Here is a 17148-nt window from a genome sequence, read left to right on the forward strand (position 1 = left end):
GTCACATATGTATAATGTATGATCTGATAAGTTAAAATATATATAGCTCCTCTTATTCTAAAAATTATTATATGTACTTTCAAAAATATAGGAATGGCATTAAGATAAACAATTAAGATGTGAGGGAATGAGTGCTAAGAGAAAAATTAGGGAAAAATAACATGAAACTAGAGATAAACTGCATGCTGTAAAATTCTCTATTTTTGCTGGAAGTTCATATTTATAGTAACTAGTACAAACATAGGAATGTGATCAATTTCAGGGCTCACAATGTCTATATGATCTAAAAGAAAAAAGATAAAGGGAAGAATAGATACATACCTTTGGTAGAGGACATAGTTCAATAAAAGCCAGCTTACTGAAAATGGAGAAGGATCTACACTCAAAGTTGATAGTTTTGGGGTGATGGTGAGGATTCATGGGGTCTGGAGCTGACAGCCATGAAAGAATTCTTGAAGGTGTCTTTGGTGCAAAAAGATGATTTTATTAAAGCATAGGGACAGGACCCCTTGGCTGAAAGAGTTGCACTGAAAATGTAGGGGGTAACCGTTTTATGGAATTGGGAGAGAGGGTGTTTCTAAAGGGATTTTCATATGCTAATCACTCAAGGTTACTGGAGGCCTAGCTGTCAATAATCTAAGGCTGTTTTTCCCTCTAGCAAAGCATTACCATTAAGACAGTAGGGAGTTCCTGGACTATAGGCTCTTCATGGGATTGCCTTTTTGGTGGAGGCTCTTAGTCAGTTTCAGTTTAACCTTTTTTTTTTTCCCCCCATTGGTCCTTTCCTGTTTGGGGGTAGCCTGCAGTATCCAAGGAATATTATACCTGTCCCACCTTGGGGGCAGGGAGGTGTGTGCTAGATTGTGCTTTGCCCCTTAGCCTGCCTTATGCTCCCTCATCAAAGTAATCTTTTTTTTTCTATTATTTTTTTTTAACGTTTGTTTATTTTTGAGACAGAGCATGAACAGGGGAGGGTCAGAGAGAAGGAGACACAGAATCTGAAACAGGCTTCAGGGTCTGAGCGGTCAGCACAGAGTCTGACGCGGGGCTCGAACTCACAGACCGCGAGATCATGACCTGAGCTGAAGTCGGCCGCTTAACCAACTGAGCCACCCAGGCGCCCCTCTCATCAAAGTAATCTTGACCTGCCTTGTGATTTAGCTTGATTCAGGCAAAGATTGAAGAATAGTGATTTCTAACAAATCTGGGGCCAGTGACATATCAATGATGTAGTTGGTCAGGATCCAAGGACCCAAAGGGGGCTCAAGCAGGACCAGCCAAGATGGAAATCAAGCATTAGCCAGTAGGAGGTGAAAGCACAGTTTATTGAAGACATAGAGCAAACTGTCCAGGAGACTCAGAAAGGAAAGGAGGGAGTCTCCTCTTTGTTTGGGATCTGGAGTTTTTATTGGCAATCAGGCATCCAGGAACTGGTCAGAATAAAGACCAGGTCCTGGTGTCCTTCATAAGTCATTCATTCCCTGAAGCCCAAGGGTCTTGGTATCAAGGTGTTTGGAGTCAAAGTTCTTGGAGAACATGACAACCCACCCATTCAGTCCTTAGATGTTATCTATTGTGCTGAAAGACTCCAAAGATATCATTATCTCTTTGTCCCAAACACATAGGACTTATGTTCTTTTCATTACAAGGCACATGTGGAGTGGGATGCAGTTGTAAGCCACACACAGCTACACAGCTAGAGTCGAAGCCAGAGTAAAGGAAAAAAAAAAAAAAAAAAAAAGAACGGCTTACTTTATGGGGTCCTTTCAGTTTTCTTGTCTCATTAGAACTAACTGAACAGATTTAAAAATACATATATGTATACATTATATATACAATGTGTGTGTATATATATATACACATGCATTATATATACATATATATTATATATGTGTGTGTGTATGTATATATATATACATATATATATATATATATATATATATATATATCCCCAAGTTAAAGGCCTCCTCCAACTGCAGGAAAAAAAAAAAAAAAAAAAAAACCAATGTGATATTCTGGAGAAGGTGCCAAGCTCTTCTCTCCCTCTTTTCTCTTTTCAGTTCCCTTTAGGAATGAGCCATTAACAGCAGTGAGATTGTAATGGGGATTAGGTAGCACTTTACAATAGCAGTGTCCCTCACAAGATCTTGAGCCCTGTTAAATAATAAGTGTTTTTTCTTCTTATCCTTACTTTTGATGAGTTAACTAGTAATTCTCAACCAACGCACTACCCCAGACTAAACAATCTAAAATCTCTGAGGTGTGCCTGTATCTTTAGTGGGTTTTTTTGTTGTTGTTTGTTTGTTTGTTTGTTTTCTTTGTTTTGTTTTGAGCTTCTTGAGGCAATACTAATGGGCAGTCATTTGACACAGGTTTACCTGTGTAAAGGCAAACCTGTTGCTGAGGTTGGGGACAGTAGTTATAGAGGGTTTCTTTTTGGAGACAGGGTAATCTGAAAGGGGAGGAAATGAGACACTGAGATGAGATGGAGGAGAGGAGCTGAGGCTAGCATGCGATGTGAAGCTGCCACTGGAAAATCACCTCTGGTGGGTATGGCCAGAGCACTTTTTAGAATAAAGTATCTGATTTTCAGTTTGAAGTTTTTATGTTGTTATAATATATTTCCCTATCACATGCTTCGATTAATTCTATTGTATTTGTATTTCATGTGTGGGTGGGATTTTAAAAAGTGGATTCGGCAAAGTTCTGAATCCAGTGTCTGGATTGAAATTACATAGAACAGGAACAAAATAATTGCATTGAGATGTATGATGACTGGAAAATGTAGGGGTGATGTGAGAAAGTCTCTTCTTTCCAAAAATTACAAGGTGATTTTTGAAAGAACAAAAGATAGGGTTTAGATTAGAGGTAACAGTCATAAGTGTCAAAGTTTTAGAATGAAAATAAGTTTGGAAATCATTATCTTAACTAAGTTAGAATTTAATGAATTGCATGGAAGCCTTTGTAAATGGAATAACAGTCAAATTTCTCAGCCTGCCTGTTAGGGCCACTGCTGATAAATGACAATAAAAACCATGGAGAAGGCATATATTTCTGACCTCAAAAGGGGAAAGGTGTGTGCAACCAGCTCATCTGGAAGCGATAGTAAATAATTAAAGTCCAAGTAAAAGCTGGTGGTTGGAGGGTTGGCAGGGTGAGGGATATTGTTCTTTCTGATCCCAACAATCAATGTTAAAGTGCAGGTTCTGGATAAACATCAGCACCATGAATTTAATAGTGACTCCTTACAGCTAATATTGTATTGTATATAACAACACAAGCTAAAAATACATAAATAAAATCCTAACAGCTTTCCCTATAAAGTAATAAAGAGTACTCTAATTGACAATAGTTGAATAACCATAGATATAACACTCTAGAACCTAAGCCTGAAGTTTATCAAGAAACCAGGGCACAGTGGGGTGCCTGGGTGGCTCAGTTGGTTAAGGGTCCAACTCTTGATTTTGGCTTAGGTCAGGATCTCATGGTTTGTGAGATTATCCTTCTTGCTCTGCCCCTTCCTTCCCTTCTCTCTCTTTCACCCCTTCCCTTCTCTGCCTCTCTTTCTCAAAGTAAATTGAAAAAAAAAAAAAAAAGAACCTAGGACATACTTTATATAGAACTTCCAGTAAGTTATCATATGTTTTTGGAACTGAGCATTAATGTCTTTGTTTTAAATTTTTTTTAATGTTTACTTATTTTTGAGAGACAGTGAGAGACAGAGCATGGGCAGGGGAGAGAGAAAGGGAGACACAGATTCCGAAACAGACTCCAGCCTCGGTAGGGCTCAAACCATGAACTGTGAGATAATGACTTGAGCCAAAGTCAACCACTTAACCAACTGAGCCACCCAGGTGCCCCTAATGTCTTTGCTTTTAAAGTGTGGGATAGAGTATAATGGGTCCAACAAGATGAAAACAAAGAAATTCAACAAAGCAGCTAAACACATTTGTGAATTTTAGTACTCACAAGTTGGAGCTGTCCTTAAGTAATTCTTTGTGTTGTGTAGCTAACTTGACCTTTTTAACACGTTCTGTGTAAGCTCTACGAAGGTACTAGCAGAACCTATTACTAAAGATTGTTTCCTGTAAAATTTATCTCGTTTTATAAATATATATAAATTCTATAATTTATATAATTTTCTTAGTTTACGAACCTGGGAAAAGTAAGTCTCCTAGAGGTCAACCAGATTCTGGGCTTCCATGCCCTCATTCACTAAATTATTACCTTAGAAACTAGGTACTAGAATCTATCCTTATCACCAGATCTAATGACCAAACTCAGATCATTTGAGAAGGATTTGTTTATGCTAGAGTTTTTTTTTTTTTTTTTTAAGGCAAAAGGAAATTTATAGTAATATTTTTAAAAATAAATTGTGAGGTAACTTCTAATTTTTACATCGTCACTATGACAATTTTTTTTTGCCATCCAGTAGTCTTTCTCATACTAGGTTCTAGATCCAAAATATAGTCACATTTTTTACATAGTGTGATAATCATTTTAATATATCAGCGATATATTGTTAAAAGGTAATAGAAGAATGTCTCCTTCAAGCACCAATTACAATATTTAAAAGTTTATTTTTAGAATGCCTCAGTTTATCTTACTGTTCTCCTATGTGTAATATTCTCTGTTAAATCACATGGCTCTGCCAATGATAAAATAGATGTGTGATTCCTTCCATCCTCGCTTCCTCCCTTCCTTTCTTCCTTCCTTCACCTATTTCTCTTTCATTTTCTTTACAGCTCCTTTTAATCCAGTATTAACAATTCTCAAACTCTTTCCATCTTCACATTTTTTGCCTAATCCCCATAGCACTTGCTCTTATTTGCAAAATAATAACAACAATTATAATAGGAGCCAGTAATGTTCACAGTCTTTTGGTGTTCTCAGAATTGAGGTTGGATGTAATTACTTCTAGCAAAGTTGTGATTGTATTTGTTATATTTACTTTACCTTTCAGAATTCCCTACAAAACAAAAGACTAAAGTCTGGTGATGTGTGATAAACACCCTAAATATAAATCTTTTACAAATATATTACAAAATTTATAAAGATCCATCCAAAAGTCAGTCTCTTGACTGGCTTCACTGGAATTTTTACCTATCAGACCTACTCAACACTAGTGCAAGGGGGGAAAAATAGCCATTGAGGAAGAAGCTAAAATAATAAGCTTGCCTTTACTTTTTAATAACACATTCTAAAGTCATTCCTTACTTGAAGCCATTTGCCCCATATCTCCCAAAGTAAGCACTGTCAACCAAAGTAGATCAGCATGTTGGACCAGTTCCTGGAAAGCAGAGAATCTTGAGGATTTCTTGCCTCTTCTTTTGAACTAGGCGTTCTTCCTGGTTGAATCAGCCAGATGTGAAGGGATGGTGGAGCTCCACAATTACTGTAGAAAGTGGTATGCCAAAAGTATATTTTTGGTCCACTTCAATGTATTTATTATTGCCTTGAATAAAGATGTAGAAAACCTACTGATCAAATTTGTGGGTATCACAAAAAGGAGTCATTGGATAACATGAGTTTTTAAAAATGTCAACTGGCAGGATCCCTGATCAAATGAACAAGGTAGCATTTAATAGCATAAATGTAAAGGTCTGTGGTTGAAAAATTAAATGTGGCTTAATACCCTTTAGTAGCACATTCTTGGAAAAAACATATGCTTTATTCTTTTTAGCTCCAGACATGGAGCCAGTTAAAATGAGAAACGAAAAAATTACAGAGTAAAAAGGAAGATCTATAAAGCAGTTCAGATTGGACAGAACTTTGAGATACTGTATTCCCTTAAGTGCAACTGAAAAATTAAATCTTTTTTTTTTTCCTTTTTTTTTTTTATTTTTTAATATATGAAATTTACTGTCAAATTGGTTTCCATACAACACCCAGTGCTCATCCCAAAAGGTGCCCTCCTCAATACCCATCACCCACCCTGCCCTCCCTCCCACCCTGAAAAATTAAATCTTAACAGTAAAACATCACAGTTGAAAGAAACCCTAAAGTTTATCTAAATTTTACCTTCTTTTACTTATATCTGTATATCTCTCTCTTTCTATTTCTATATTGTATTCATATATGAGGAAACAGGCCAGGAGAGACAAAGTAACATCGTGAAAGTCTCACAGTTAATAGGAGAACAATGATAAATGCTAAGAACCCAACCCTAAACTCCCTACACTGTAGTCTGCTATCTTCCTACTGTGCTGGTAATTATTTTGTTAGGAGAGAGAAGGAGGGTAACCTTATACGTTATATTTTATCTGTTTCTTTTTGTGTGTGTGTGGGTATCGTGTTTTCTGAAATAGTATATAAATTTACACGGGGAAACAGGACTTTGAATTTTCTAGGAAGGACTCAGCAGCCTGAGATAACATGGAGGCTAGTGTATTTACAATAGATTATCAATAAGTGTTTGTTAATTAATCCTAAAATACAGACAGCTAAGGGCGAAAGGATTTTAAGAGACGTGTGTTTCTTGTTTCCTATTTTCAGACAGGACCATGCACAGTCTATTTCTGTAGATGGTTAGCTCTTCAGCTTAACTCAAAAAGTTTAACTTTTCTCCTTGTCAGTAGGCCTCTTCCTTGTTTTATAGACAAATATCATTTGTGGCTTTTTTTAAATTTATTTTTTAATTTATATCCAAGTTAGCATATAGTAGGATAATTATTTCAGGAGTAGATTCCAGTGATTCAAGGAATGATATGTATAACACCCAGGGCTCATCCCAACAAGTGTCTTCCTTAATGCCCCTTACCCATTTAGCCTATCACCCCTCCCACAGCCTCTCCAGCAACCCTCAGTTTGTTCTCTGTATTTAAGAGTCTCTTATGTTTTCTCCCCGTCTTTGTTTTCATATTATTTTTGTTTCCCTTCCCTTATATTCATCTGGTTTGTATCTTAAATTACTCATATGAGTGAAGTCATATGATATTTGTATTTTTCTGACTAATTTCGCTTAGCATAATACCCTCTAGTTCCATCCACGTAGTTGCAAATGGCAAGATTTCATTCTTTTTGATTGCAGAATAATACTCCATTGTGTATGTATATTGCATCTTCTTTATCCATTCATCTGTCAGTGGACATTTGGGCTCTTTCCATACTTTGGCTCTTGTAGATAGCGCTGCTATAAACATTGCAGTGCGTGTGCCCCTGTGAAACCGCACACCTGTGTCCCTTGGATAAATACCTAGTAGTGCAGTTGCTGGGTTGTAGGGTAGTCCTATTTTTAATTTTTTGAGGAACCTCTATACTATTTTCCAGAGTGGCTGCACCAGTTGCATTCCTGACCTTAAGTGGATTTTCTTCTAATTCTGACTGTAGTTACAATGCACAATAGCTGGCCTCTGATCTCTCTCTATGTAATCCTTGAAAATAGTTACTAAGTGTCCTATGTGTCTTATTGTATCTGTGGGGAGCTAATTATAATCGTTATTACCTTAAATTACAAGTTCAGTTTTCCAATTTTGTAATTATTTTATACATTACCAATTATCATGTGTCTTAAGATAATTTATTTTTAATTCAACTCCAGAAGTGCATTCCATGATTACAAAGGCTGTCCATCATATTCCCCACCACACTCCTAAGTCTACAATATTATTTAGCATGTACCAAATATTTTTTAGGTATCTGTTGAATAAGTATAATTAAAGTTAAAAAAAATCTTATTTTGGAATAAGGGTCAGGGCAGTTATGAGAATCTTTTCTTCCCTTTCTATATTTATATGTATTTCTTTTTTGTGTCTTTATAGTGTTTTGTTAAATTTTATCATCTTTCAGTCTGATTTTATTCCTAATTAAAACATTCTTGACATAATTTATGTTTACTTTGCAGATATTTCCAGATATTTGAAAAAACATATTTTTTTATTTTTTGTTTAATGTTTATTCTTGAGAGAGAGAGAGAGAGAGACAGAGAGAGACCGAGAGAGAGAGAATGAGCAGGTGAGGGGCAGAGAGAGAGGGAGACACAGAATCCAAAGCAGGCTCCAGGCTCTGAGCTGTCAGCACACAGCCCCATGCAGGGCTCAAACCCACAAACCAGGAGATCGTGACCTGAGCCAAAGTTGCACACCTAACCAACTGAGCCACCTAGGCACCCCTTGAAAATATATTCTTATATATTAGTGAACTTACTTAATTTAGGGTGTGTAGGAATGCAGTATGTATGTGGAAGAATTGATAAGGGATTGGATATGAATGATTGATTTAATTCTTCTGTCCTTTTGATCCTCTTTACTGTATCACCACATGATTGATTTGCTCACTGATCTCCCAAATGTACCTGATAGAAATAATACAGGGAAACTTCTCAGCTTCTCCCTGCTTTGATCAAGTGGACTTGACCATTCAGAGACAGCCTCAGCATTACAAATTAATCTACTATTCACAAAGTGAATATTTATGAAGTGTCTACTGCACATTGTGACTACATTGGTAAAAGTTGGGTCAGTTGCAACCCCTACCTATGAATTATCTCACAGTATGTTTCTAAGAAGAAATGTCAAGCCCCAATTTCAGCTCAATATGACCATAAAAGTATATGCAGGATGTAGTGGTATATGTGAGAAAGAGTGTTTCCTGGTTAAATGGAGTAGGATTTTGCAGGCCTGGCAGAGCTATTAGAGAGTAATACAAAAGTAAGGTTCAGGAGCACCTGGGTGGCTCAGTTGGTAAGCATCTGACTTTGGCTCAGGTCATGATCTCACATTTTGTGGGTTTGAGCCCCAAGTTGGGCTCTGTGCTGAAAGCTTAGAGCCTGCTTTGGATTCTGTGTCTCCCTCTCTCTCTGCCCGTCCCCTGCTCTTGATCTGTCTCTCTCTGTCTGTCAAAAATAAATAAACATTAAAAAAAATAAGAAAAAGGTAAGATTCATATGCAGAATAGGGTATTTTTTCCTAATACTTGTGAAGATTGTTGTGAATGGATCTTGCAAAATTTCTTACCTGTTCTATGTATATGCTGCTCATGCTTCACTATTGTGAATTGTTAGTCAATTTTTTCATGTGCATACCTTCTCCTTATTGAGCATATAAAGTTTCTTCTGGTAATTGCTATGTCTTCCTTGTATCCCCTTCCAGACAGTCTTTGTATAGCTTATCACATTCATTCATTTGTTTGCCAGACATTTACTTTGGGCTTACTATATGTGTCAGGTACTACTCTAAGTGCTAGGGATAAAGCAGTAAACAAAATAAAGCCCCAACCCTCACAAAGATTACATTTCTGTGAGATAAGACAGACACTAAAGAAACAAACCAATATATAATGGGTTTGACAGTAATAAATGCTAAGGACAAAAATAGGTTTGGTAAGGGGTGTAGAACATGCCCAGAAAATAATGTTTTATAGAGTAGTCAGGGAAAGTTTCAGTAAGAAGGGCTAAGCTAAGACAGGGCTGTACAGATATCTGAGGAAAGTGCTTCCAAACAAAAAGAGTAATATAAAGAATCTTAGACTGATAGTATTTGGTTTATGTTAGGAAGAGGAAGATCTGTGTTACCAGAGATGATGAGCGAGGGGGAGAGTGGAAGGATGTCAGGTGAGAGAGGGTTGAAGGGTGTGTGTAGATGATGAAAGTCATGGGAGGGAAATTTAATTTTACCTTTGATGAGATGGCAAATGATTAGAGAGTTTGAGTGGAAGGGAGAGAAATGATCTTGTTTACCTTTTCAAAGGGTAACAATGGCCCCTAAGTAGAGAAAGGACTGGGGAGGAAAGGGGAGTACTGAGGCAAAAGTGAAGCAGGGCAATAAGTTAGGAAGCTATTTGCAATACAGTTGACCTTGGACAATAATGGGGTTGACCCCTGCACAGTTGAAAATCTGCATATAACTTTTGACTCCCTCAGAACTTAACTACTAATAGCCTAATGTTGACTAGAAACCTTACCAATAACATAAATAATTAACACATACTTTTAACACATATTTCGTATGTATGTTCAATGTATTATATACTATATTCTTACAATAAAGGAAGCTAGAAAAAGAAAAGGTTATTAAGAAAAATGTAAGAGAAATACATTTACAGTACAGAAAGTACTGAATTTATTGATTCTGTGAGTTTATATCATCTGTTTACAAGATAAATTGTGTGTCAGTGCCTATATCAATATTGTTCAATGTATTAATTGAAAGAAATCCACATGTAAGTAGACCCACACAGTTCAAACTCAAGTTGTTCAAGAGTCAACTGTACTTTAGGCAAGAGTTAAAAATAGTTTGCATTACATTATAAGCAGTGGAGTGTATGAGAGGTGGTTGGATGATGGATATGATTTGAAAGAAGAATAAAAAGGGCAAAACTAATTGGTAATAGATTGAACATGAGAATATTGGGGTGATGGATTAGATGAAGTTTGAGAAAAAGTAATCAAGGATAATATGAGGTTTTTAGCCCAAGAAACAAAGGATGGAGATGCCATCTATCATACTGTTGTGACATGTGGAGTTGCTTTGTGGAAGATTATAAGACAAGGGTGTTTCCAGTAGAAATCCAGAATTTGTCCTTTGTATACCAGGATTTCCTTGTCTAGCTACAAGTGGAGATACAAAGTGGGCAGTTAGATATGTGGGTCTAACATTTGTGGAAGAGATCTTGATTAGGTATAATGCTTAGTGTTCATGCAAAAATAATGCTTATTGTTGTCGATTGATTCACTCTTTCAAAATGAAATCATGTTAAGTAATACTTTTACAAAATTGGAAAAATCAAACAAATTTTTGCTTTCCAGATATATATTTGAAAATGTTACCTGCTCTGCTTCAAACAATTACATATTTGACTTAACCATTCTTGAGAACAAGGGGGTTTTGGAATCTTTTTTCAATTAGGCGAAGAGTTTAGACTGTATTTTAATAGAAATGGAATCTCAAAACTTACTGATAAATAGCTTTATTATACTAATTGCTTTTTCTTTATTTCCATAGTCTGTCACTGTGCCAGAGGGAAATTATATTGGTCTTAAAGGATTTGTTCTTCAAATGGCCACGTAGGTCACAACACGAAAACTTACTTAGTTGGTGGCAAATTTATTATTTAATGATTTGTCCCCAGTGTCTTTCTGGTGGCTATATTTAAAATCATTGGTCTATAATTGCTACCCTTTATGCATATGCATGCACATATAATATATTTCATTTATAATCTTTAGACACATTTTTCATTCAAATATTCAAAAAGCACTGTTATTTAAAGACTCTATGATAGGATAGAGCCATTTTTCAAGTATGCTTAAGCCCATTTGTCCAATGAGAGTTTGAAAAATAATGTAAGGGGTTTGCAGTTGACATTTGGGAAACTAGCTCCTCAGAAGGAATAATTGGATGCTAGGGCATTTTTAAGGCTTTATACATTTTGAATGACCTTATACTTAAAACACTCTTGATGCAGTTGAAATGCCCTTATGTTTCTTTTCCATTCTCTCTCTACTTTGAGATTTTGTTGATTGTCTCCAGTAGTATTCTTTTTTTATATTTAGAGGACTCAGACACAGGTATGGGTGTGAAGACAAAAACTGTGGTCCAAAATAGCATGGTTTGATATCAAGATTGCAAAATAATGTGGGATAAGTATTTATTGAGTTAAAATGAGTAGGAAAATGAAGAAAAAATAATAAAGGATGTGATAGGTCATTTCCATATATATTTCAAAAGTACTTTAAAAATTCATTTGACTAGGTCCTTTCATGTTGTTTTAATATATTTATTACTATTTGTTTTAATAAATTGTCCTGAAAACTATTTATACACGTAGTACCCCCAAAATACTAATGCAATGTGATCCTAATACATATATCAATATATCGATACCTTTTATAGTGTATGTGTATGTTTTTTGTTTTTGTTTTTTTTCTTTCTGTCTTATCCATAGAAAATGATACCATCTACTGGACAGACATGGGCTTCAATAAAATTAGCCGAGCTAAAAGAGATCAGACTTGGAAAGAAGATATCATTACCAATGGCTTGGGAAGAGTGGAGGGGATAGCTATTGACTGGATTGCTGGTATAATCCATGGCTTTTTCTGTTTTCATTTCACACCTATTTTGTTAGGGTCTCAATCTCCTTCATAAAAATTCTGTTTCCAACTCATAACAATTTTTTTTTGTACTTCTAGCCACAGGGATAAATAGTCTCTTTTGCTCTTGGCTTCATTCTTTCTAATGCTTTTGAGCCTTTGGACAAGTGTTTTTATGCAGAAGTAGATTATGTAGTGGTAACTTTGCCCAAATCTCCTGAGAACTGTGAGGCAGGTAAACAAAAGTGTCAGAAGTTCTCTTTTGCCTGCAGTCAGTAGAAAGTTAAAATAGATCCCTTCTTTAGGTGAGAAGTTTCAACTTATTTGTAACACATAAATGTTTCATTATATGGTTTAAACTACAGATGTGTGAGATTAGAAAGTATTTGCATATTCGTTCATTTACAGCTTTCTGCTTAGGAAATGCACACATAAAAATAAATATAGGAAGTAAATGATTTCTTGATAGTTATGTGAATGCTCAGAAAGTTAATTTTAGCCCTAACTAATAAATCATTTTCTTTCTCACAACTATATTATAAACACATCTGTATTTCTCCTAGGTAACATATATTGGACAGACCATGGTTTCAACTTAATTGAAGTTGCAAGACTCAATGGTTCTTTCCGTTATGTAATTATTTCCCAAGGCCTGGATCAACCAAGATCTATAGCTGTGCACCCAGAGAAAGGGTAATTTTAAGCTTTATGTGTATCTTGAGTTTTAAGTGAGTTTTTGTAAGTTTCATTTAAAAAATCCAGATGTCCGTATTAATATTTATTTTTAGTTATAATGTTGGAAACAAAACTCAGTATCTTACCTAACCACAAGAAAAAGTTTATTTTCACTCTGTGGTGTATATTTTAGTACATATTTGATGGGGTCATATTTATTATTCATTTCTTTAATGTATGTGTAAATCCAAGTAAGTATACTAATATATTTCTAGATTCTCAATTTAAAGTTCTGCCCTATGACTGTTTACAAAACAGGTACTCAATTATTTGCTGAATGAATGATAGCCAACTTCATTCTTCAATATTCTAAAGCTTCGGTTTCCATTTACAAGTCTGTGATTACCATGCAACATGTTCATTCCAAACATTGTATTTTTTTTTTTCCCCTGGAGTTCCAGATAAATATGTCTACCTGCCTTTTTGACATCTCTGTTTTTCCATTTGGTTGTTTCATAGGCACTCAAATTGTGCATATCTAAAATGGAAGTGAATTCAATCTGCCATCAAATTCTGTTAATATTTTTTTTCTAAACATTATCAATCTACCACTTTCCATCTTTGCTACTTCCACTCTAATTAAATCTGTTCTTATCTTACACATATACCACTGCAGTGACTTCACAATTGATCTCCTAACATTAAAGGCAGAGTGACATTTTTTTTTCTTTTTGCTTCTTTTTTCTTTTAATATAAAGCTTGCATAAATCCTTTCAAGGGATTCCCATTGACTTTTGTGAAAAGTCCATAATTTCTGTTGTGATCCTACTTCATCAGGTCTTATGTAAACATTCAGTCGCAAACTCCTGCTACTGCCTCTTTGGTATCACAGTCAATCTCTGGACTTCATAGTTTTAAAAATATGTTCACATATTTCCTATTCTCTTCTACTCCTAGTCTTTGAATAATCTCTTTACTTCATTGGCAATGTTTTCTTTCCTACTTTGCTAAATTTTATTTGTTTTTCCCTGGCTTTGTAAATAGATCAGATCATTCTGTGACACCAAAGTACCTAGTACTTTCATTTTTTGTAAATTTTGCGCATTAATATTTGCTTATTTGCTTATATTTATTTGCTTAGTAGCTCTATTTTTTCACTGGACTGGGTAATGTCTCTATTCTTTACTGTGCTATGAGGAGAATAGTCATGTGTGTTTGCTTTATTTCTCTATCCCCAGGGCTTAGTATACTGGCTGGTAAAGAATAAGTTGCTGACTGATAACTGCTTTTCTCTTAAGCAATAATATAGAAGTAGTCCTATTATAAAACTATATAACTTCACACCACAGTGTTTCTTTCACTGCTAGTATGATTTGACTTAGGGGTTTTTTTGTTTCTTTGTTTTTAAAGAGTGGATATTTTTAAGTTAATACAACTCCTCTTACTTTTAGAGGGGTGAAAAAGTGGACTATGGTGTATTAGATACACAGCGTTATCTAAACACTGATTTAGAATGGAGTCTATATATGTAAAATATCAGTTCAACTCTCATGAAATCTAAAAGCTTTTATTTGTTATAGGTTGTATGTAGTTTTTCCAATATCATCATTTGCTTTATTTTCTTGACAGATGCTATAAAAATAAGTCATGGCATTAGTATGATAAAAAAAAGACAAAGAAGGTTAATATAAGAGAGGGAAATAACACCAACAGTTTGTCACACTTCAAGCAAAGATTACCATATATAAATTGAAAAAGCTGCATTGGTTAAGAATTGCTCTTGAATGCAAAACGTTAGAGTGAAAGTCTATGGGGATTTCTCTTTCTACCTTTTTCAGTTGCCATCTTCACTAGGTTATATTTTGTCTTATACTTGATGTTATGGTCCCGTGTTATAACATGCTTGATAAATCTTCAGGGAATATGTTTAGACTTAAGGAGGAGGGAGAAAAGATAAAACACCTTTTCCTTGCTAGATCTTCTGGTTTTATTTGGGAAAAGTTTTCATGTCAGTTCCTTTGTTTTTCCTTAACCAGAAATGGGTTACATGCCCATCCTTAGACCAGTCAATACCCAAAGGGAAGAGATTATTTTGACATATTTAGACAAGTTATATTTCATAAACTGAGCTGGCATAAGTTCCCAGACCAAACAGGATATACTGCATATCTAAACAAACTCAGTTTCTAATACTAGGGGAGATCTCAAGGAGAGGTGGATTTCCAGAGACAATATGGGGAAGTAGGAAACCAGTTCTCTTGATTGTTCTATTTTGTAGTCATTCCAACATGCTCTCCTTTGTTAGTTCTTTTGCTCTTTGACACCTTAATGCTGGAGTTCCCCACATCTCAGTCTTTGGTGTTTTTCTCTTCTGTGGTGGTCTCATCCCCCCTAAATGTTAAAGATTTTAAAATGTTTATAGCCATACCTCACTCTAAACTCTAGATTTTTATGTTTTTATATATTGCTTATTCAACATTTTTTTTTCAACGTTTTTTATTTATTTTTGGGACAGAGAGAGACAGAGCATGAACGGGGGAGGGGCAGAGAGAGAGGGAGACACAGAATCGGAAACAGGCTCCAGGCTCCGAGCCATCAGCCCAGAGCCTGACGCGGGGCTCGAACTCACGGACCGCGAGATCGTGACCTGGCTGAAGTCGAACGCTTAACCGACTGCGCCACCCAGGCACCTCAACATTTTCAATTAGAGGGCTGTGGCCGATTTTATTTTCCAAGATGATTACAATAATATCTGGCATTCCACATGCTCCTCTTAAAATGTGACATTGACTCTTGCAAACAGAAAAGGGGAACATCTTTTCCATGTGCTGGAATTTGGGTGGGCCTATGACTATTATGGAAGTGATACGTTGTAAAATCTGAGGCTACATCATAAAAGAAGATAAAACTTCCACATAGTTCTCTTGGGAAGCTCTTAGAGGCCAGCCACTCTGATGTGAGCAAGCCAAGCAACCCCTTGGAGAGGCCAGTGTAGTTCCCACCAATAACTCTAGCTAAGGTCCGAGCTGACATCCAGCACCAACTGCTGGACATGTTGAGTGAGTGAACCTAAATGATCCCAGTCCCTAGCTCTTAGGTCACCTCAGCCTTGGTGTCACCACCCGTCAGTGTGAATAAGGGGTGAGTTATTCCTGCTGAGCTCTGATCAAGTTGCAAATGCAGAAGTAATTAAATTGTTATTGTTTTAAGCTTTTAAATTTATAAGGGTTTACTAACTAAAAGATGATCTACCAGAAATCTTATCCTTAAAAGGCTCAAAACTAAACTGAATCTTTCTCTACAATTGTGAGTTCTACATTAGTTAATGCCAATTCTATTATTTTGGTTGCTTAGGTCAAAACACTTGGTATGATCTTTGGTGTCTCTCTCATATTCCCTGTATCCAATATACCAGGAATTCTATTGCCTTTGGCTTCTAAATGCATTCATATTTTATATAGTTCTCATAATTTCCATTGTCACACTATAACCTGAGCCATTGTCACCTTTGCCAACATTTCTCGATCGTGGTTTACCATCTTATTCCCTTGTACTCCTACAGTCTGTTCTTCATGTAGTAGCTGAATTCTCCTTCTGGAATGTAAATAGGTGTCACATCTATTAAAAGCTGACAACAAACCTAGAGTGTTATTATTTCCTCCACTGAACAGATAAGGAAACTGAGTCACCTATTTTAAATACTATTCTGTTATCAAGCTGATATGTGGGAGTTAGGTTTTTCTAATCTCCAAAAATTATGCTACATTGTATGGATATGCATTTGTGTGTGCTACATGTTACACATATACATTTATAGTGGTAGGCATTACAGAAATTAATAACCAAAAATATCAAACATATAAAAAAGCAGTTCAAACAGTTTCAGGATAAAATTGTATTGAAAATTTAAATGTTAGAACTATAAGTGAAAGAGTAAACAATAATAGAAAATGCTGGAAAAAAAATTAGGAAAGGAGGCTTACAAAATAATTTTGAGCTGGATCTGACTTCTGCTGTTGAGTCTGTTGCCTACCACCACGTGCCCATGGACAAAGGCCATTGCATATTAAGACTAGGAAGGGAGGGTGTGATCTTGTTTAATTCCAAGAATAAGACAACGTGACTCAATTGATCGTGTCCACAGCACCCTCATAAACTTGAAAATAAAAATGTACTCTATTAAAGTATTTTAAAAATATATTTTTAAGTTCTAATTTATAATCAAACAATGAATCATTATAGCCTCTATAGAGAAAACTTGATCATTTGCTATATTGCGAAGAATTATTCTAATGGCAAGAAAAAATATAATTTGAGTGTTATGAAATCCCATAGATACATAGGAAATGAGTTGGTTTCTAATAAAGAGTTTCTTCCCTTTGTATTTGTAATAAGCCCAACACTTCATTTGTATGATAGCGAGTTCCTTGTGCCTGGCCTAT

General features: G+C 35.6%; 1 protein-coding gene across 4 annotated transcripts in view; it reads left to right on the plus strand.

Moving 5' to 3' along the window:
* The window catches only part of LRP1B (LDL receptor related protein 1B), a 1871086-nt gene that overhangs the window by 1387350 nt on the left and 466588 nt on the right, over positions 1–17148 (plus strand). For all 4 annotated transcript variants that reach the window (XM_053909160.1, XM_053909154.1, XM_053909157.1 and 1 more), the window contains exons 36-37: positions 11884–12018; positions 12595–12724. In XM_053909160.1, coding sequence (XP_053765135.1) covers positions 11884–12018; positions 12595–12724 — 265 coding nt within the window. The remainder of the gene's footprint in view (positions 1–11883; positions 12019–12594; positions 12725–17148) is intronic.

Source organism: Panthera pardus, unplaced genomic scaffold, assembly GCF_024362965.1.
Source record: "Panthera pardus isolate Hobbes unplaced genomic scaffold, ASM2436296v1 HiC_scaffold_10, whole genome shotgun sequence".
NCBI classification, from domain to species: domain Eukaryota; kingdom Metazoa; phylum Chordata; class Mammalia; order Carnivora; family Felidae; genus Panthera; species Panthera pardus.